The following is a 23,662-nucleotide window of genomic DNA, read 5'->3' as shown; positions in this document are numbered from 1 at the left end:
CTTTGGCACAAAAAGTGGGAGTGTGCTAATAAAGTTTGCGGATGACACAAAGCTGGGAAGTATTGCCAATACAGAGAAGTACCAGGATATCATACAGGAAGATCTGGATGACCTTGTAAACTGGAGTAATATTAATAGGATGAAATTTAATAGTGAAAAGTGCAAGGTCATGCATTTAGATATTAATAACAAGAATTTTTGTTATAAGCTGGGGACTCATCAGTTGGAGGTAACAGAGGAGGAGAAGGACCTCAGAGCATTGGTGATCACAGGATGACGATGAGCCGCCAATGTGATATGACCATGAAAAAAACTAATATGGTCTTGCGATGCATCAGGCGAGGTATTTCCAGTAGAGATAAGAAGGTATTAGTACCATTATATAAGGCACTGGTGAGACCTCATCTGGAATACTATGTGCAGTTTTGGTCTCCGATGTTTAAGAAGGATGAATTCAAACTGGAACAGGTACAGAGAAGGGCTACTAGGATGATCGAAGGAATGGAAAACCTGTCTTATGAAAGGAGACTCAAAGAGCTTGGCTTGTTTAGCCTAACCAAAAGAAGGCTGAGGGGAGATACGATTGCTCTCTATAAATATATCAGAGGGATAAATACCAAGGAGGGAGAGGAGTTATTTAAGCTCAGTACCAATATGAACACAAGAACAAATGGATATAAATTGGCCATCAGGAAGTTTAGACTTGAAATTAGATGAAGGTTTCTAACCATCAGAGGAGTGAAGTTCTGGAACAGCCTTCCAAGGGGAGCAGTGGGGGCAAAAGACATATCTGGCTTCAAGACTAAGCTTGATAAGTTTATGGAGGGGATAGTATGATGGTATAGCCTAATTTTGGCAATTAATTGATCTTTGACTATTAGCAGTAAATATGCCCAATAGCCTGTGATGGGATGTTAGATGGGGTGGGATCTGAGTTACTACAGAGAATTCTTTCCTGGGTGTCTGGCTGGTGAGTCTTGACCACATGCTCAGGGTTTAGCTGATCACCATATTTGCGGTCAGGAAGGAATTTTCCTCCAAGGCAGATTGGCAGAAGCCCTGGGGTTTTTTCACCTTCCTTTGCAGCGTGTGGCACGGGTCACTTGCAGGAGGATTCTCTGCACCTTGAAGTCTTTAAACCATGATTTGAGGACTTCAATAGCTCAGATATAGGTTAGAGGTTTATTACAGGAGTGGGTGGGTGAGATTCTGTGGCCTGCGTTGTGCAGGACAATCATAATGGTCCCTCAGCAAAACATGCAGGGGGAAGCCTATGGACAGAACTCTAAGGCTTTCAGGCTACATCTGGGCAGCTTGTGCTTGAAACAAAGGAAGCACAGGCCACATGGCAAAAGACTATAAAAGGCAGCTGCATCTTCTCCATTTGTCTTCAATCCTGCTTCTTACCTCTGGAGGAACTTTGCTACAAACTGAAGCTCTGAACAAAGGACTGAATGACCCATCCAAGCTGTGAATGTATTCCAGAGGGACTTTCAAGCCAGCAAACTCACCAATACTGCTAGGAACCTGATATATGGACTTTGAAGTCTTTGTATGTATGTGACTGTTTTACCATTTAACATCTCTCTTTTTTATCTTTCTTTTTTCTTTATAATAAACCTTTAGTTTTAGACACTAAAGGATTGGCTGGCAGCATGGTATTTTGGGGTAAGATCCAAACCTATATTGTCCTGGTAATGTGGCTGACCCTTTGAGGTCATATGTATATGTGAGGATGTTGTTTTTAAAACAACTTCTCACTTTACTGGACCTATGTGCTGACTGGGAGCCAGAGAACTGGAATACAATAAAGGGGTCTGTGTGCTTTCTTTTTTTGCTTCTTGATAACCAGTGTGGGGAATGAGAAGCAGAGTTTGTGACTGGTTGAGGAGAATAACTTCACTGTCACCCACCAGTCTTGGGAGTATTTGCCCTCCCTTTTGCGACCTGCCCTGACCTTGGCATTTCCAATGAGGGCTGCCCTAGGCACCCCACGTCACACAAGGTAGAGAACAAAATGTCGGAGAAGGGAGAAAGAAAATTATTACAATAGCCTTTTATCTTTTATAATATGATCTAATTATAAATAACTTATTTTTCCTTAGCCAAATGGCAGTCTAACCCATTAGAAATCATGCAATCCAGCCTAAATTACAAGTGTCTTAAAGAGGAAGTGTAGGGATTAAAACAAGAATTTTGCAGACTTCGCTTCAAACTCACCTTTTATCAGCACTATTCCTTAATTCAGAATTGAGATGTGCAGCTGCAACTTCTGCATCCCTAACCTGCCTTGCACTGTTTTGAGAACTCCTCCAGCAATGCCTCTAGCATGATAACCCAGAGACCAAAGAACAAAATGTTCCGAAGCTGTAATTTTCCCAGTGAAAGCCTGGTAATCTCTTCTGTGTTTTATATTCAATTTAAAATATCTAAATTAATTTCACTGAACTTGATATCGATTTAAAGATCTATATTTGGAATAATTAACAGGTCTAGTACTCCAAACCGATAAAATGTATAGGTCTGCAGATGCACTTTAGAGAAAGAATGAACAGCCAATCTCTTATCTGTCATGATGTTATTCAATAAGAATATAATATCCTCTTCAGAGAGCTATTCCTTCAATACATAGCAATTTACATATTCACAAAAAAAAGGGGTGCCTTCAACACAAGCCTATGCTCTTGTCAGATATATAGCTATAGTAATAGTTCTGTACCAGAAGTCTTTCAAAAATTATTTACTATATTTCCTACCCCTTAATGGAAACTTCTAAAGCTTATTCAGAATTTCCAAATTTAAAACTTCCAGTTCAATTTATAGAAAGGTCTTAACATCCAAAACAGCATGAATATAACTTTTACTGAAAGTTAAACATGCTGTACATCATCTTCGACCAGGACTCCTCTCTAGGTCCTCGCACCCAGGCTATGTCTAAATCTCGCAGATAGAATGGATAGAAATTCCATATTTGAATAATAAGAATATAGCAGTAGGAATATACTACCAACCACCACACCAGGATGGTGATGGGGACTATGAAATGCTCCAAGAGATTAGAGAGGCTATAAAAATTGAAAACTCAATAATAACAGGGGATTTCAACTATCCCCATATTGACTGGATACATGTCACCTCAGGACAGGATGCAGGGATAATATTTCTAGACACCATTAATGACTATTTCTTGGAGAAACTGGTCCTGGAACTCACAAAGGGAGAGGCAATTCTTGATTTATTCCTAAGCGGGGCATAGGATCTGGTTCAAGAGGTGAATATATCTGAACCATTTGGTAATAGCAACCATAATATAATTAAATTTAACATTCTTGTGGGAGGGGATGCCAAAGAAGCCAACCACAGTAGCATTTAACTTCAGGAAGGGAGACAAAAATGAGGAAGCAAGCTAAACAGAAATTAAAAGATAGTCACAAAAGTGAAATGCCTGCAAGCTGCATGGAAAAGTTTTAAAAACATCATTATAGAGACTCAAACAAAATATATATCCCCAAATTAAAAAACAATAGTAAGAGGACCATGGCTAAACAACGAAGTAAAAGAAGTGATTAGAGGCAAAAAGGCATCCTTTAAAAATTGGAAGTAAAATCCTACTGAGGAAAATAGAAAGAAGCACAAACTCTGGCAAGTAAAGTGTACAAGTATAATTAGGAAGGCCAAAAAAGAATCTGAAGAGCAACTAGCCAAAGATTCAAAAACTAACAGCAATTTATTTATTTCTTTTATATATATATATATAAATAAAAGAGTACATCAGAAGCAGGAGACCTACCAAATAATCAGTGGGGGCACGGCACATTTGAGGTGCTAAAGCAGATCTCACAGAAGAAAAGGCCATTGCAGAGAACCTAAATGAATTCTTTGCATCAGTATACACTGCAGAGGGTGGGAGGGAAATTCCCACATCTGAGTCATTTCTTTTAGGTGACAAATCTGAGGAACTGTCCTAGATTGAGGTGTCAATAGAGAAGGTTTTGGAACAAATTGATAAATTAAACAGTATTATCTCAGGACCAGATGGGATTCACCCAAGAGTTCTGAAGGAACTCAACTATGCAACTGCAGAACTACTACGTGTGGTATGTTACTTATCACTTAAATCAATTTCTCTACCAGATGACTGGAGGATAGCTAATATGACACCAATATTTTAAAAAGGCTCCAAAGACAATCCTCGTAATTACAGGCCGGTAAGCCTAACTTCAGTCCCGGGCAAATTGGTAGAAACTATAGTAAACTATAAAATCATGAAACACACAGATGAACGCGATTTGTTGGGGGGGGGGGGTAGGGGTAGAGAAGGGGAAGAATCAACATGGAAATCATGCCTCACCAATCTACTAGAATTCTTTGAGGGGGGTCAACAAACATGTGGACAAGGGTGATCCAGTGGATATGGTGTACTTGAACTTTCAGAAAGCCTTTAACAAGGTCCCTCACTAAAGGCTCTTAAGCAAACTAAGCAGTCCTAGGATAAGAGGGAAGGTCCTCTCATGGATCAGTAACTGGATAAATGATAGGAAACAAAGGATAGGAATAAATGGTCAGTTTTCAGAATTGAGAGAGGGAAAGAGTGGTGTCCCCCAGGGGTCTGTACTAGGACCAGTACTGTTCAACATATTCATAAATGATCTGGAAAAAGGAGTAAACAGCGAGATCTACCCCCAATGAAGATAGAGGTAAGAAACCATTTTCAGGCTCTCTGCACAGGTACTATGGCGGAAAATGGTTTGGGAGAGTCATCTGAGGGAAGGGATCAGAAAGAGACCCCATCGACCAGAAGGCATGGGAGGCATTGTCCTAGGATGGGGGTTCCACCACCACCACTCCCAAGAAGAGGAGACGGGTGGTCGGGGACTCGCTCCTAAGGGGGACAGAGTCATCCATCTGCTGTCAAGACCAGAAGCTGGAAGTGGACAACAGGGGATGGACCACTCAATGATTGCCTGTTCTGTTCATTCCCTCTGAAGCACCAGACATTGATCACTGTTGGAAGACAGGCTACTGGGCTAGATGGACCATTGGTCTGACCCAATATGGACATTCTTATGTGCTAATCATCTCTAAGATATATCCTTTCCTATGCACACAACTAAAACTCTCATTCAAGCTCTCACTATTTACATCTCAATTACTGCAACATCCTTCTCTCATCCTTCACAAATACAACCTTGCCCAGCTCATATCCATTCAGAATACTTCTGCAAAGATCATTTCCCTAGCCCATTGCTTTCACCAGGTCACCTCTCTCTTTGCCAGAGTCCACTGCCCCTTCACCACCCGCTATCACATCAAGCATAAGATGTTTGCTTTCATTTGCAAGACTCTTCCCAGCCTATCCCACCCTACCTATCATCTCTCATTTGTTATATAGAAGACAACTTTCGCCTACAATTGGGTTATGATCTCAGCCTCTATTGCCCACTTGTTAAATTTTCTAGAAGCACCTTTGTACTTTCTCCCTTACTGACCCTCATATTTGGGAGGAACTCCCAGTTAGATTTACCACCTTTCTAATTGCTGGTAACCGGACCCCTGAGCCCCATCCCAAGGCCCCACCCCACCTCTTCCCCCAGACTCCACCCTTCTCACCCTATTCCCCCAAAGCCCTGCCTCTGCTCTGCCTCTCCCACCGTCAAGGTTCCTTCCCCACTCTGAACTCTAGGGTATAGATGTGAGGACCTGCATGAGAACCTCTAAGCTTAACTACCAGCTTAGATCTGGTTTTGCTGCCACCACCCAAATTATTTATGAGTTATTTGGGAAACTCTGTCTACCTCCCCCCCAGAATATCTCCCTCCCAAGTACTATAACCCTTTCCTGGGTAGCCCTGAGAGGCTTCTCCACCAATTTCCTGGTGAACACCGATCCAACCCCTTGGATCTTAAAACAAAGAGAAATTAACCATTCCCCCTTTCTCCCCCCCCCCACCAATTCCTGGTGAGTCCAGATCCAACCCCCTTGGATCTTAAAACAAGGAAAAATCAATCAGGTTCTTAAAAAGAAGGCTTTTAATTAAAGAAAGAAAGGTAAAAATCATCTCTGTAAAATCAGGATGGAAAATAACTTTACAGGATAATCAGATTCAAAGAGCCCAGAGGAACCCCCTCTAGCCTTACGTTCAAAGTCACAGCAAACAGAGGTAAACCCTCTAGCAAAAGGAACATTTATAAGTTGAGGACACAAAGATAGAACTAACACGCCTTGCCTGGCTGTTACTTACAAGTCTGAAATATGAGAGACTTGTTCAGAAAGATTTGGAGAGCATGGATTGATGTCTGGTCCCTCTTAGTCCCAAGAGCGAACAACCCCCAAACCAAAGAGCACAAACAAAAGCCTTCCCCCCACCAAGATTTGAAAGTATCTTGTCCCCTTATTGGTCCTTTGGGTCAGGTGTCAGCCAGGTTACCTGAGCTTCTTAAAGCTTTACAGGTAAAAGGATTTGGGTGTCTCTGGCCAGGAGGAATTTTATAGTATTGTACACAGGAGGGCTGTTACCCTTCCCTTTATAGTTATGACACCCCCCAGGGCCCCATCCCCATTGCTCACTCCTCTCTGCCCACCCCAATGGATTGTCTCAAGGAGCCTGCCTGCAGGCAGGAGGCAGCCCCAGCTGAGCTGGCATGGGTTAATGACCCAGCGCCTCCCCCCACTCCATGGTAACAAGACTTTTGGTTCGAATTCCATTTAAGGTTTCCAGGTCCCCTTTTTGACTGGACTTTCCAGTCAAAAACTCTAAATGGCACCTGGACACAGAAGCCAAAAACTGGACTGTCTGGGTGGCAACCCTATTCCCAGTAAACATCTTTTTTGGGAGTACTTGGGAGGGAGATATTCTGGGGGGGAGGTAGACAGAGTTTCCCAAATAACTCATAAATAATTTGGGTGGTGGCAGCAAAACCAGATCTAAGCTGGTAGTTAAGCTTAGAGGTTCTCATGCAGGTCCTCACATCTATACCCTAGAGTTCAGAGTGGGGAAGGAACCTTGACGGTGGGAGAGGCAGAGCAGAGCTTTGCGAACAGGGGCTGCTAACAGGGAGTTTCGCAAGGGAGTTCTCCAGGTGAAGGAGGAGCAATACAGCAACCTTTTGGGGTAAGTGACTGTCTGTAGTGTGTGTTTGTTTGTGTTTGAGGGTTACTTGCTGTGTGCTGAGCTTGTGTTTGTCAGTCTGTTTGTTTGTTTTGGTTGTTTGAAGGACCGTGTGCTGTGGCTGGCAGTTGGAAGCTGTGAGCTTCAAAGGAAGGTTTGAAAGCTAGAAGCCTCTGGTAAGTGGCTGAGCCTTAATCAGTGGGCGGGGCATTCATACAGGCCAGGGCTTTATAAAGCAGCGCACAAGCGACCAGGGAGCTTTGCGAACAGGGGCTGCTAACAGGGAGTTTCGCAAGGGAGTTCTCCAGGTGAAGGAGGAGCAATACAGCAACCTTTTGGGGTAAGTGACTGTCTGTAGTGTGTGTTTGTTTGTGTTTGAGGGTTACTTGCTGTGTGCTGAGCTTGTGTTTGTCAGTCTGTTTGTTTGTTTTGGTTGTTTGAAGGACCGTGTGCTGTGGCTGGCAGTTGGAAGCTGTGAGCTTCAAAGGAAGGTTTGAAAGCTAGAAGCCTCTGGTAAGTGGCTGAGCCTTAATCAGTGGGCGGGGCATTCATACAGGCCAGGGCTTTATAAAGCAGCGCACAAGCGACCAGGGAGCTTTGCGAACAGGGGCTGCTAACAGGGAGTTTCGCAAGGGAGTTTGGAAGGGGAGCAGGAAGGGGGCGAGGGTCCCTTGCCGGTTCCATCTGTTTTCTCTTGATTCCCCTTAATACCTATAAAGCAACTACATTCTAACTGTTTGCTTAAACAACCCTTTCAGCTGACAGGGGGCTGCAGACGGGAGTTTGACAGAGGGAGGCTTACGATGGTTAGGAAGACCCGCAACACCTGTGCCAGCACTGCTGCTGTCTCCTCCACCTGTGCCTGTAGCCAGACAGAGTGCCTAAGCATGGATGCCTCTACCCAGATCCTGGTGTGGTTTTGCAAAGACTGTAACTTGCAATTTCCACTTACGGATATCCAGGCTGGGGGGACCATCCAATGTGAAAGGTGCCTGCTGGTGGAATCTCTCAGGCAGCAGGTGAGAGAGCTACAGGAGGAGGTGGCTAGGTTGAGGAGCATCCGTATCCACGAGCAATTCCTCGACAGTGTCCATGTGGAGACAGCTGAGGTAGCTGTCCCAGTACACAGGACTGCTGATACACCACTGGTGGAGGAGGAGATGGCTCAGGGTGGACGCTGGCAGCTGGTTACTTCTGGCAGCAGGCAGTGCTCCACCCTTGCTCCGAACCCTCCTGCCGTGGTTATAGGTAACCGTTATGCTCTTCTTGATACAGGAAAGAAGGAATCACTCCCTACAGTAAAGGAGGAGAAGCCTCGTACCCCTAAGGCTGGAGAGTCTGCTGCCACCACTGCGAATAGGAAACGTAGGGTAGTGGTGGTCGGAGACTCTCTGCTGAGGGGGACGGAGGCGCCCATCTGTCGCCCTGACATTTCATCTCGAGAGGTATGCTGCCTGCCGGGGGCCCGTATCCGAGACGTTACGGAGGCATTGTCGAGGATTATCCGGCCCTCTGACTACTACCCCATGCTACTCATCCATGTGGGCACAAATGATACTGCGCGGTGTGACACTGAGCGGATCAAGAGTGACTACAGGGCTCTGGGAGCACGGGTGAAGGAGTTTGGAGCACAGGTGGTATTCTCTTCAATTCTTCCTGTTAAAGGTAGGGGCCCGGGCAGAGACAGATGCATCATGGAGGTGAATGCCTGGCTGCGAAGATGGTGTCACCAGGAGGGCTTTGGCTTCCTAGACCACGGGATGCTATTCGAGGAAGGACTGCTAGGCAGAGATGGCGTTCACCTTTCGAGGAGAGGGAAGACCCTATTCGGACACAGACTGGCTAACCTAGTGAGGAGGGCTTTAAACTAGGTTCGACGGGGACAGGTGAGCAAAGCCCACAGGTAAGTGGGGAACATGGAGACCGGGGAAATGAGTCGGAAACAAGAGGGAGTGTGGGCTATATTGGCAGAGAGAAAGGAGAGTCAGGAAAAAACTGGGAGGAAAGATCAAACCAGTATTTTAGATGCCTATATACAAATGCGAGAAGTATGGGGAATAAGCAGGAAGAACTGGAAGTGCTAATAAATAAATACAACTATGACATTGTTGGCATCACTGAAACTTGGTGGGATAATACACATGATTGGAATGTTGGTGTGGATGGGTACAGCTTGCTCAGGAAGGATAGACAGGGGAAAAAGGGAGGAGGTGTTGCCTTATATATTAAAAATGTACACACTTGGACAGAGGTAGAGATGGACATAGGAGACGGAAGTGTTGAGAGTCTCTGGGTTAGGCTTAAAGGGGCAAAAAACAAGGGAGATGTCATGCTAGGCGTCTACTACAGGCCACCTAACCAGGTGGAAGAGGTGGATGAGGCTTTTTTCAAGCAACTAACAAAATCATCCAAAGCCCAAGACTTGGTGGTGATGGGGGACTTCAACTATCCGGATATATGTTGGGAAAATAACACAGCGGGGAACAGACTATCCAACAAATTCTTGGACTGCATTGGAGACAACTTTTTATTTCAGAAGGTTGAAAAAGCTACTAGGGGGGAAGCTGTTCTAGACTTGATTTTAACAAATAGGGAGGAACTCGTTGAGAATGTGAAAGTAGAAGGCAGCCTGGGTGAAAGTGATCATGAAATCATAGACTTTGCAATTCTAAGGAAGGGTAGAAGGGAGAACAGCAAAATAGAGACAATGGATTTCAGGAAGGCAGATTTTGGGAAGCTCAGAGAGCTGATAGGTAAGGTCCCATGGGAATCAAGACTGAGGGGAAAAACAACTGAGGAGAGTTGGCAGTTTTTCAAAGGGACACTATTAAGGGCCCAAAAGCAAGCTATTCCGCTGGTTAGGAAAGATAGAAAATGTGGCAAAAGACCACCTTGGCTTAACCACGAGATCTTGCACGATCTAAAAAATAAAAAGGAGTCATATAAAAAATGGAAACTAGGACAGATTACAAAGGATGAATATAGGCAAACAACACAGGAATGCAGGGGCAAGATTAGAAAGGCAAAGGCACAAAATGAGCTCAAACTAGCTACGGGAATAAAAGGAAACAAGAAGACTTTTTATCAATACATTAGAAGCAAGAGGAAGACCAAAGACAGGGTAGGCCCACTGCTTAGTGAAGAGGGAGAAACAGTAACAGGAAACTTGGAAATGGCAGAGATGCTTAATGACTTCTTTGTTTCGGTCTTCACCGAGAAGTCTGAAGGAATGCCTAACATAGTGAATGCTAATGGGAAGGGGGTAGGTTTAGCGGATAAAATAAAAAAAGAACAAGTTAAAAATCACTTAGAAAAGTTAGATGCCTGCAAGTCACCCGGGCCTGATGAAATGCATCCTAGAATACTCAAGGAGCTAATAGAGGAGGTATCTGAGCCTCTAGCTATTATCTTTGGAAAGTCATGGGAGACGGGAGAGATTCCAGAAGACTGGAAAAGGGCAAATATAGTGCCCATCTATAAAAAGGGAACTAAAAACAACCCAGGTAACTACAGACCAGTTAGTTTAACTTCTGTGCCAGGGAAGATAATGGAGCAAGTAATTAAGGAAATCATCTGCCAACACTTGGAAGGTGGTAAGGTGATAGGGAATAGCCAGCATGGATTTGTGAAGAACAAATCATGTCAAACCAATCTGATAGCTTTCTTTGATAGGATAACGAGCCTTGTGGATAAGGGTGAAGCGGTGGATGTGGTATACCTGGACTTTAGTAAGGCATTTGATACGGTCTCGCATGATATTCTTATCGATAAACTAGGCAAATACAAATTAGATGGGGCTACTATAAGGTGGGTGCATAACTGGCTGGATAATCGTACTCAGAGAGTTGTTATTAATGGTTCCCAATCCTGCTGGAAAGGCGTAACGAGTGGGGTACTGCAGGGGTCTGTTTTGGGACCGGCTCTGTTCAATATCTTCATCAACGACTTAGATATTGGCATAGAAAGTACGCTTATTAAGTTTGCGGATGATACCAAACTGGGAGGGATTGCAACTACTTTGGAGGACAGGGTCATAATTCAAAATGATCTGGACAAATTGGAGAAATGGTCTGAGTTAAACAGGATGAAGTTTAACAAAGACAAATGCAAAGTGCTCCACTTAGGAAGGAAAAATCAATTTCACACATACAGAATGGGAAAAGACTGTCTAGGAAGGAGTACGGCAGAAAGGGATCTAGGGGTTATAGTGGACCACAAGCTAAATATGAGTCAACAGTGTGATGCTGTTGCAAAAAAAGCAAACATGATTCTGGGATGCATCAACAGGTGTGTTGTGAGCAAGACACGAGAAGTCATTCTTCCGCTCTACTCTGCTCTGGTTAGGCCTCAGCTGGAGTATTGTGTCCAGTTCTGGGCGCCGCATTTTAAAAAAGATGTGGAGAAACTGGAAAGGGTCCAAAGAAGAGCAACAAGAATGATTAAAGGTCTTGAGAACATGACCTATGAAGGAAGGCTGAAAGAATTGGGTTTGTTTAGTTTGGAAAAGAGAAGACTGAGAGGGGACATGATAGCAGTTTTCAGGTATATAAAAGGGTGTCATAAGGAGGAGGGAGAGAACTTGTTCACCTTAGCCTCTAAGGATAGAACCAGAAACAATGGGTTTAAACTGCAGCAAGGGAGGTCTAGATTGGACATTAGGAAAAAGTTCCTAACTGTCAGGGTGGTTAAACACTGGAACAAATTGCCTAGGGAGGTTGTGGAATCTCCGTCTCTGGAGATATTTAAGGGTAGGTTAGATAAATGTCTACTAGGGATGGTCTAGGCAGTATTTGGTCCTGCCATGCGGGCAGGGGACTGGACTCGATGACCTCTCGAGGTCCCTTCCAGTCCTAGAATCTATGAATCTATGAATCTGCAATACTAACTCATGATTCTCCTTAAAAAACCTCCTCAAAACTCTCCTTTGCCATGATGCCTACAAAAGACTTGACAACAGTTAGGCTGCTCGTGCACTGAGACCACAGTCTATCATGCTGACCAACAGTGTCTTATGGTTTCCTCGTATCCCCCTCCCCCCCAATAGGTACATCTGTATCCATCTGTTTCTTTCTTGTCTTGGCTTTGTAAGCTTCTTGGAGCAGGAAGAGTCTTTTTCTTGTGTGTCTGAACAGATCCTAGCAAAATGGGATTCTAGGGTTCCTAGGTGCAACGATAATACAAATTAATAATAATAATAGTGTGAGTAAAAGAGGAATCCTTAAAAGCCATTATTATTAAAAAGTTTCACACACACACACACACACACTTCATTTAATGACTGTTAAATTTGAATCAGGACACATCTCACCAACTCAAAACCTGAAAAGTATGGAAATAAGTTAACGGTAAAGTCTCCTGTGTTCCTTGCCATTTTCACATTGTCTACCTCTCGCTCAGTAAAATTCCCCACCCCTCCTTCACTTTCAACTCCAACAGAAACCAAAAAACAATGCATACTTGAACTTCCTCAAACTCGCACTCTAGCGCAGTACCTTAACAGTGACTTCAAATGCTGCTGCACTGATGTGCTCTCCCCCATGTGCTGACTGACTGTTTTCTCCAAGCCCTTCCCGCCCTTCCTTCATGCTCTTCCTCCCTCTCCTTTCCATTGTTTCTCTGTCTAGCTAATTTCTTTCTAACATAACCTCACTGGAAGCATTGAAATAACAAACCAAAAAGTTGTGGAACTAACATGACATTTGCAATCAATTCATTGTGTATTCTGCTTGAAAGTTCTACTACTTTCTCCTACTCTATGTATGACTTTTCTAATTACATTGTAAGTGCTTTGAGGCAGGACTGTCTCTTGTTCTGTGTCTGTACAGTGCCTATTACTCTGGGAGCCTGTTCTCAATTGGACCTGGAGACTACTGTAATAATAAACATGATTCATAATTGTATCATCACACATTCCATTATTTGGGAAGTTATTCTACCTTAACTTTGCTGAGATCATCGTTAGAGTGGTACACTACCATCAGATTATGACTAAATTGGAACACATATTGCTTTTCATATCTCTTGGAAGTAGAAATACAAGGAATCTACAAGGCTTTTCATCTGTCACATTATTTCCATGGTTTTCAGGTTTTGAGTTCATGGGCTGTGTCCTAATGCAACCTTAACTGTCACTAAATGAAGATGGTGTATGTTTATTTCTTAGTGTTTTATATATAAGACACACATTCATTCATACACTTGCACAGGGTTGATGATAGTTCTTAGTAGATAGTTCTCCAGGGTCAGGGAGGTGAGAGGAAGAGTTGACAAATGACTGAAATGTGAAGACACCTTCATTTTAATGTGTCAAAGCCACAATTTATACATAATAGTTCTTAAAACTACAAATTTGTGTTACAGGGTGTTTTCTCATTGTGTGAATTAAATAAATCAGTTGTTTTTAAAAAGAAAACTTTATAAACAACATTTGTCACGTACAACCATAACACCCTTTCACATAGGTCAATAGCAGGATTTGAACCATCAGACCAGAAATCTACCATTTGACCTACAAGAGTAATTGCAAGTCTCTAATTAGTTCAGCCACTAGCACATGATTTTACGCACACTTTCCCAATACATCTATTTTCTAGACAACAGTAGTATACTGAAAGTCAGAAATTCTTAGTTCAGTACCAGGAGAAGAGTGTGGTTTAGCAGTTAGAGTCAGAACAACAAAATGTATTCAACTGCAGCTGGATAGCTAGGATTTGAGTCTATCACATTAAAGTCCTGGGTTGTTTATCTGCAGTGACCTGATGTAACCACTATAATTTATTTGTTGAATAGGTAGGCAGCTCATACGTGACAGCTTTCTCGAGCAGTTAAGTGCATGGGAATAAAAGCTAGAGCTGGTAAAAAAAAAAAAAAATGTATGAAACATTTTGCCGATCAAAACCAAAATATTTTGTGGAAACATTTTGGTTTCAGCTAAAATTTTGTTGGAAAGGTTTCTCAGGTCAAGGATGGAATGTCTGGTCTGAGACAAAGAGATCCCTCCAGAATAGCCAGGACACTCACCTCACCTGTCCGATTCAGAGCAGGGACATTAATCTGCATCTCCCACATCCCAGGTGAATGCCCCAACTATTGGGCAATTGACTATTCTGCAGTGGGTTGCTCTTATGATTTTACACACACACACACACACATACACACACACACACGCACGCCCAACATTCCAAAGGTATCATTCCTCCAATGAGGGAGGAAAACAAATGTCAAAACATCAACATTTTTTGTGAAACAGAAATGTTGTTTTCCCATCAGTCGTAAGATTTAAACTCATGAACTCCTCTTTCAAACTTTCCCCTAAACTACTGGGGGAGTGTCACTGTCTCCCCCCACCTCCGTAGACGTGTCATGTTATGTTGTTACTGATAAAAGGCTTGGTAGAATTTGATTTTGTTGTTGTTGCAATTTTGATATATAATATTAATGTTTATTTTTAAGCTTTTTTTTTGTTTTGTTTTGTTTTTTTGTTTTTTTACTATTTTTATCAATTGAAATTTTCACAGTGAGGGAAATTATGGGAGGGATCAGACAATAATGATGTAATGACCATACAGGAGATTCAAAAAGTTAACAGTTTTATAAAGCTTTAAAATACAAACTGTCAATATCACATGTCAAAAAATACAAATTAAATACTCTTAAATCAAACTCTAATTTCTAAATCAGCATTTTTCTTACTTTGCCTATCTGTAAATTTCAATGATCATCGCTGGAAATAATTTGTAGTAGGTTTGTATGTATACTGTGAAATCAATGTTTACTGACATTTACCAATAAAAACTAATCCTTCCAAGCCTACTGATAAATCTGATAGGTTTGACTTGGTTCATTTCTTTTCAGTTATGGAAAGAAAGTGAAAAATCATGACCCAGATTACCTAACATATAACTGATATTGTATAACCAGAACATGAAGAGCAGCTCATGAAGAAAAGCACAAACCCCAGAGTATTTAGATTTCCAAAGGGTGTCTGAAAAGAGGTAAGACATCCAGTGAAAATTTTAAAAAGGTCATTTTGCAAACCTTATAATTTTCTCCGTAGAAACCCAATTTTCAAACCACAATGAAAAAGTCATAGTAGTAAAAATTTACTTTGTTAATTTTTTGTCATCGTAATGACATTATTACAAAATAAAGGTTTCAAGCTCCAGTTAAACTGAAAAATTCTCACTCAACCTTACCTATGAAGTTATGACCAATGATTTCATAGTTAGTTTGCAAGTCTCCACTGTCAATGTAAAGGGCAGGAGTGGGTACTCCCATCTCTAGAAGTCTCTTTTCCATAAAGTATTTAGAGGGAAAAATCCATTGAAGGGTAATTGGATGATTTGTAGATCCCCAATCTCTTTGAGTGTTGTTTCACATCTCTGATGAACAGGAAACAATCTAATTTCCACAGTTTATTGGTATCATTAGCCCAAACTCAGTTATATATTCAAACATTGACCTTTAAAATTAAAGAGATGTAATTTAACAAAGCTATAATTCAACTAAAATCTCTTGTCTGACAAGAAAATAGAATACTATTAAAAACTATATTTGCCTGTGATATTAGCCTTTTAGAAATGTAACTTTAAAGTAGACCCATGAGGGGCCAGAATCCATCTTACAGATTGCAGTCAACTGTTCTCATAGTGTCTCTGAGAAACAAAACAGAAACTAATGAAGGAGCATCCCTTTGAAGTCCAATACTCACCAATAGAACTGGAGGTATATGAAGGTCTGACCTATGTTGGCTGGACTCATGAAAGCAAGGAGTGTTCCCTTCAGAGAAAAGCCAGCCACTGCAAGAACCCCCTTTCTTATCCTATCTGACATTTTAGGTGATTAAAGGACTGGGCTGCTGTAATGCAGTGTCCCACACAACCCTCCTTCAGTACCATTCAAGGTCAATAGGACTAATGATTAAAGATCAATCAACTAGCATCAGGGAAACCATCTTCTCTTTACAGGTTTCTAAGGATCTGATGCCCTCAGAGCAAATTCCTCCACTTCAGCTGGCTAAAACTCCAGCTCCAGCAGTACTCTACTTTCTGTACCATGAAAAAGCTGCCTTTAATTGGCATAGCTGAAAGTGGGATCTTGCATAGTCACTTCCACAACAGGATGCAATCTACTACTCCATAGTTTAGTTTTGTTTCCTCCACTCCACCAATGTTTCCAAACTCATCACCTATCTGTTAGATTCTCAGTGTCTTCTGTTCCCTCTTTCTTACAGCATCCTCTGCACAATACAATCTCCCTGAACTCATCCACAGGCCCCTATTCTGTCCTCCTTTAAGTCCTTTTTAAAATACCTTCTGTCATGTTGACTATAATGATTCAAGTTGACTTCTATATAAATTGCGTATAGATTGCCTACTGTTACTCCTTTTCCTCAGACCGCTCTGTCTACTTGTTTGGATCTACAGTTTGCCCTTAGATTATGAGCTTCTCAGATGAGGGGCCGTCCTTCTTATGCATTTAGAAAGCCCACTTAGTGAGTGTTACTAGAAATAAATAACTCTCCACAACTATACTAATATTTACTCAATGTAGCATGACAGTGCATATTATGCTAGATTTCTATACTAGGCAGGCACCTTTGTTAGCCAATAAACAAGAAATGACACAACATAAGATCCTTCTGAGAAGAAGTAAATCATCACTGAAGAGTCCCTTTTAAGTTAATTTTACTGCCAAAGGTACATAATTCATCATTAAAACTGTGCCAGAGGGCTAGAATGGGCATGAAGAACTGGAAGCTATAAGAATGAGAGTCACAGTTAAAAGGAAACAGAGCAGGAATTCTGACAGTATTAAAAAGGAAATTGCAAAACATTATCTAGAAGTCTGACACATTAAGTACATGATGAACCTCCACTAAAAAAATTAAATTAAATTAAATTTAAACAAAAATAAAAATGAGAGACTATTGTAAATGTACCTGAAGGTAGGATGGCAGTTATTAAAACATACAGAATACCTTATCTTGAGAAATCACAAAATTCAGTAAGAGTTAGACAGTGAAGTTAGACATCTGGAGATAAGATTGTACAGGTGTGACACAGATGGTGTCAAAATAGGAGAGTAAAATATGTTTGGGCTCTTGGGTTTACTACAAAAAAATAATTCCTTTCTAAAGTAAACACTGGTTATAAATTTGACTGCATTCCACCCAGACATTTTCCTCTTCCTCCTGATTACATGGACTCTAAGTGGGGGGAGCTTTAAGAAAACAAGAGAGGGTCTCCCTGCTCTCAGTTCTGGTGCCACAGCAGTCCCTGGCTTCCAAGAGTAGCAATTGGAGAAAAGTCTTGCTCAGCTCCCACAGCCATACAATGGAGAATATGCTGTGCAGATGGAATCTTCAGAGAATTTAGCTACCAAACTCTTAACAAGTCTCTACTTAGCATTTGTGAACTGAGTTTTTCATAACTTGACCCAGTTTGGCCATATTTTCACCAGGATAGCTTAAGGCACATTTCTGACACTAGGTCAATCCCTTTGCCAAATTTCAGGCCCATTCCCCAACGCATGGATGCACTAGAGCTTTTCAGCAAAGATTTGTAAGAATTTATTTCACCTGGGCAAAATAATGTATTTTCTACTAACTATGATCTGAGAAATGAGTGAACTGTTTGCACAGGAATGTTTCCAAAAAAGTTCAGCCTCATACAGATACCTGACATGGACATTTTTGCTCCAAATGGTTGAAGTTTGGCAAAGTTATAAGCAACTGAAAACAAGGTCTTATAATGGAAAGTGTCAGGCAACCTTAACTACAAGTGTTGCTAACTCCACTATCTATAATAAATACATTAGGCTTTATTGCATGTATGAATTTAAATATAATATCAAATAAATCTCTTATCCAATCTGGAACTTGTCCCCAAATACCAAAAGACAAGAAAAACTGTTTCTGGGCTCAATTGCTGACAAAAGGCCACTCTGCTCTGTGGTTTGAATAGGCTGCAGCTCCAGCGCCTAAGCTGCCTTCATATCCACCTACAATTTCCAATACACATGGTAAAAAGTGAATTACTTCCCCACAAACCAGCTCCATTCCATCTTTTCCAAAACTGTCTTGTTAGTCACTGTGAGAGTCACCAGATTCCCTCTCCAACCACAGAAAACTTCCAGCTGTGCTTTATTGTCCTTAGTTATATTGATTCAGTACAGGGATTCTGTTATAGCCATGAAGTACATGAATGGCCTCCCAACATGTGTAATTCTTTATCAGAGATTAAATGTTCCAAAGAACCTCACTGCATCACAGTTTTTAAAAGTTTAGATTACCCAAATAAAGAACTGAAATGATTCCACAGACACTAACAGTTGGAGAAAAAGGCAATAAAGGGAAAAGGCAGAGCTGCCAAAAAATTTCTCTAATGTATCTGTTTAACAGAAGTTTGTATGATAATGACAGCTCACTGATTTAGCTGGTGAAATGTTTCCTTGAAACCAAAACAAGGGTTACAAGTCTTTACAAATGATTAAGAAAGTCTACAAAAAGTCCCAAAATAGAAACAATTTTAAAGAATTCTTTTTCATTGTTTTGAATTTCCAACATCTGGCCTGAAATCTATTTAAATTTATCTTTCATACATGGAGTCAATTTTTTCCACTACCATATTTTACATGAAGCAAAAAAAAAAAATCCAGGAAAATTATAGTGCACTTTGATCTTATAATTTCAGTAAAAACCATCATCTAACACAGTGGTTTTCAAACTTTTTTTCTGGTGACCCAGTTGAAGAAAATTGTTGATGCCCACGACCCAGTGGAGCCGGGGATGAGGGGTTTGGAGTGTGGGAGAGGCTCCGGGTTGGTGTCAAGGGTTGGGGTGCAGGGGTGAGGGCTCCAGGGTGGGGCCAGGAATGAGGAGTTCAGGGTGTGGGAGGGGGTTCTGGGCTGGGGCAGGAGGTTGGGGTGCGGGAGGGGGTCAGGGCTCTGGGCTGGGGTTGCAGGCTCTGGGGTGGGGCTGGGGATGAGAGGTTTGGGGTCTAGGAAGGGGCTCTGGGTTTGGGGGGGCTCAGGGCTGGGGCAGGGGACTGGGGTGTGGGCTTACCTCAGGCAGCTCTCAGGCAGCAGCGCAGCGGGGGTGCAGAGGCAGGCTTATTGCCTGTCCTGGCACCGTGGACAACTCTGGGCCTCCCCTCTCCCGCGCCCCTGCCAGGAATCATCCAATGGGAGTGCAGAGCTCAGGGTGGGGGCAATCCCCGCCTAGGAGCCAGACCTGCTGCGGACCACTTCTAGGGCACAGCGCAGTGTCAGAACAGGTAGGGACTAGCCGGCCTTAGCTGGGTAGCACCACCCATGGGACTTTTAATGGCCTGGTCGGCAGTGCTGACCAGAGCCGCTGCCCTGTCCCTTCCATTCCAGGACCCAGTTCTGGGTTGCGACCCACGGTTTGAAAACCACTGATCTAACAAAGATGAGGCAAAGAAGTAACTTTCATACATTATTAATAGAAAGTATCCTTTTACACTAATTAAACTATAGTTAAATCACTTTGCTCAATTCATTTGGAATTTCAAAACAAGTTCTTACTTGCAATAATTAAGCTCAACTTCTGATCCTTTAACCTTCAACTCATGCATTTTTAAAAGAGTGTTTGTTCTGGGGAGGTTTAAAGTAATAAATTTTACTGGCTGCACAAATTGTTTTAATTTGTTTTACATGTTAAGCAAAAGCAGAGTCCCAAACCACTTGTGGTCAGAGGGCAAGTCAAACGTGGAAAGATACATCCATTTGACTTTTTATCTTTTATAGCCTGTTATACATACCCTTTGAAAATTTTCTTAGCCCTCTACTTCAGTTATTCCTGTGGTTCCTTGCTTTTTTAATTTTATTTTAATAGTACTCCAACTTTTGAGAAAAAAAATAGTAAAAGACTTGAACAGATGTTAAAAATGTTTTTCTTTAAAAAAAAAAAAAAAAAAAAAAAAAGAATTAGTACAAAGCCATAGCTAATAAAAACTCAAGTCAGGGTGCAGAAAAGAAATAAGGATTTTCCTAACATGCATTAACAGAAAAATGCATAACATGAAACAAGTATCATTACCAAAGGAACAAATATTTACCTTTGTTGCAAGTTGTGACACAGAAGATGTAACTTCATCATGAGGAAACTGGTCCTTATTCTTGGGGAGGGGGAGGGACGGGGGAGAGGCAGAGAAAAGGAAATACTACAGTCAGTTACAGTTGAACAGTAAGTAATACTTGTTTCAGAATATTCACGTGTCTTTATTTTACTCATCTCATCGGTAAATTATGAAGATATAATATGCAACTCAAATGTTTATAAAACCTAATGAAAAATGAAAGATGTAAACAAAACCTCATTCAGATCAATGCCAAGTTGTGTTTCAAAAGTTATAAATAGACAAACCATCGCAATATATAAAAGTAAAGAAATAAACTTCCACCAGGGATTATCTTTACCTCAACATTCTACTGATGTCGTTTTGAACTATATTTGAAGTCTCATTTCGATGACCATGTTTTATTACTATCTCATGTATAGAGCTATTTTTTTTCCTTGGATGTAATCTTACTAGTTCTCACGAGTTAAGCAAGATGAAGCCTTCTCAACAGGTCAAGCCTGCTCATTATATAGACTGGAGACTTCCAAGGAAAACCAAAGTACTGCGGGAAGTAGTAGCACATTTCTCTCCAACTCGGAGCTAAAACTATTATCCTACTGAGGCACTAGTACACCATGCTGCCACAGGTGCAGTCTTCAAAATGAGACAAAGTAAGATCCTAATCACTTGTGATAATTAGAGACTCTATGCATGTCTTCCTTAACATCCTACCCAAATTTTATTCTGCTTACCCAAATTCCCCACCATGGGCTATAGTCTCCTACTTCAGTTCCTGTCACTAAATGTGGTGTAGTGTTTCTGGAACCATTACACTGGTTGTTACATCCCAGAGAAAGCTGCATTTTGGAGATAAGTATAGTGATCTCTACATTAGCAGCAGCAGGCCTAGTTGTTAGAGTACAGGACAATGTCAGGACCTCCTGGGATCAGAAAAAAACTAAAAAAGTTACTTGCTGGGGCTTTTGGCAAGTCAGTTAACCTCTGCATTTTGGTTAGCTATATTTAAAATGGGAGAATACTATCACAGATGGGAGTTGAAAGGATTAAAGAGTTACGGCTTATACAATACTTTAACGATGAAAAAGTGTTATACAAATTCTAAGTATTATTAAATGGTTAATACTTTTCTTTTAAAAAATGTTGAGGCTTTGAAAAGGAGCTATATTAAAAATAAAGTCATCCTCCACCCCTCATTTTCAGCTCACTCCTGTGTCAGCTCTAAAAGAGTTGGCCCAGCTTACAAGACCTTACGCTCTACTTGATGGCACTTCTCTTTTTTGATGTTTAGATATAATGTGTTCATTGCTGCATCCAATCAATTCAAAATTTCTGAGCATGTTCTAGGCATCAATGGGGAGAAACTTACTCATGTTGGTAAAAAGTAAAAAAAATAAAAGGAGGACATGGGGGACACACAGAGCACCTGGCATCTGGTTAGCAGAACTACCAGGTTCAAACACCTCTTTCATTGTCTATAGAGCAAAGAACCAGTTGATAGCAGCCAGTAAACACAGTCCATCATACCAATACTCCTCATTTCAGCTCAGCCCATCCTCCCACTACAATTTAGACAGAAAAAGAATGGGGAAGGGGAAGGGAGGGAGCTCCTGGCATGGGGTGGGGATCTGCAGGGAGTCTATTAAATAAAGAGGCAAGGGAGATTGACACAGGAGAGTGAAAGAATGCAAGGTACCCTTGCTGTTTGCAATGAGCTTGGCCTACACAAGCAACAATGTGTGGCCTACTAGTATTTTAACTAAGGGTTTGGCACACAATTAATACCAACATTAGTCCAAAACTCTGCTGATCTTTTGTTGCAGTCTGAGAAGTAAGATTCTTTGTATGTGTTCACACATACAAATATGCTTGTGTAATGGAGATGTGAGCAGGGTAGGGAAACACCACAGAGTTAATTAAACAAATTCAAATTAGCTCAGTGAAACCCCCAGGAAAGAAACAGATGAGGAAAAAGCCAGTTAAACATTTCCCTCCACACTTATTATATCTTTATAAATATATATTTTGAACACAGTGATTTCAAGATGACAATTATTACTATTAATGAAACTACATTCCCTGCTTTTTTTCTCTCAACACCACACATTACTAAATGCTTTTGTGATTGATAAATAACAGTATATATTTATTACTCCTATTATTATAGGTGGGGAGAGATTAGAGGGGTTTTTTTTAAAAAAAAAGGTGTTATTCTAGAATTTCTCTACCCGCATATTTCATGCTCAGTTTCCTTTACCATGCCAATTTTTCCTACATAATAACATTTGATGTTCTGATTATTTCAGAATTATTCACTGTAATTTAGGTTTAGATAATGTATAATATTACACTATTTCTTTTTGCTTCCATGTTGAACTCTTAGGGCTACAGTCTTCTGTTGCTGAACAGGTAACTAAATGCTAATTCATAGATTCATAGATTCTAGGACTGGAAGGGACCTCGAGAGGTCATCGAGTCCAGTCCCCTGCCCGCATGGCAGGACCAAATACTGCCTAGACCATCCCTAATAGACATTTATCTAACCTACTCTTAAATATCTCCAGAGACGGAGATTCCACAACCTCCCTAGGCAATTTGTTCCAGTGTTTAACCACCCTGACAGTTAGGAACTTTTTCCTAATGTCCAATCTAGACCTCCCTTGCTGCAGTTTAAACCCATTGTTTCTGGTTCTATCCTTAGAGGCTAAGGTGAACAAGTTCTCTCCCTCCTCCTTATGACACCCTTTTATATACCTGAAAACTGCTATCATGTCCCCTCTCAGTCTTCTCTTTTCCAAACTAAACAAACCCAATTCTTTCAGCCTTCCTTCATAGGTCATGTTCTCAAGACCTTTAATCATTCTTGTTGCTCTTCTTTGGACCCTTTCCAGTTTCTCCACATCTTTTTTAAAATGCGGCGCCCAGAACTGGACACAATACTCCAGCTGAGGCCTAACCAGAGCAGAGTAGAGCGGAAGAATGACTTCTCGTGTCTTGCTCACAACACACCTGTTAATGCATCCCAGAATCATGTTTGCTTTTTTTGCAACAGCATCACACTGTTGACTCATATTTAGCTTGTGGTCCACTATAAACCCTAGATCCCTTTCTGCCGTACTCCTTCCTAGACAGTCTTTTCCCATTCTGTATGTGTGAAATTGATTTTTCCTTCCTAAGTGGAGCACTTTGCATTTGTCTTTGTTAAACTTCATCCTGTTTAACTCAGACCATTTCTCCAATTTGTCCAGATCATTTTGAATTATGACCCTGTCCTCCAAAGTAGTTGCAATCCCTCCCAGTTTGGTAGGGATGTTCCATGCATTTGGGAAACTCTGATCAAAAACAACTTTCCCGGTTTGGCAATAGAATGTCAGTACACACAATGTTTCCACAAGGAAACACAAGTGTCCTTTTGTTGGACATACTGTAAATCATAAAGTACTCAAGGGATTAA

General features: G+C 41.3%; 1 protein-coding gene across 1 annotated transcript in view; it reads right to left on the bottom strand.

The window, feature by feature from the left end:
• TDRP (testis development related protein) overlaps positions 1 to 23,662 on the bottom strand; it is a 53,757-nt gene that overhangs the window by 11,586 nt on the left and 18,509 nt on the right. The window contains 1 exon segment of the mRNA XM_054022937.1: positions 20,188 to 20,247. Within this exon segment, the coding sequence (XP_053878912.1) occupies positions 20,188 to 20,247 (60 nt within the window).

This window comes from Malaclemys terrapin, chromosome 3 (assembly GCF_027887155.1).
Source record: "Malaclemys terrapin pileata isolate rMalTer1 chromosome 3, rMalTer1.hap1, whole genome shotgun sequence".
NCBI classification, from domain to species: domain Eukaryota; kingdom Metazoa; phylum Chordata; order Testudines; family Emydidae; genus Malaclemys; species Malaclemys terrapin.
Note: the sequence above shows the minus strand (reverse complement) of the source record. Positions and strands in the feature narration are given on the sequence as shown.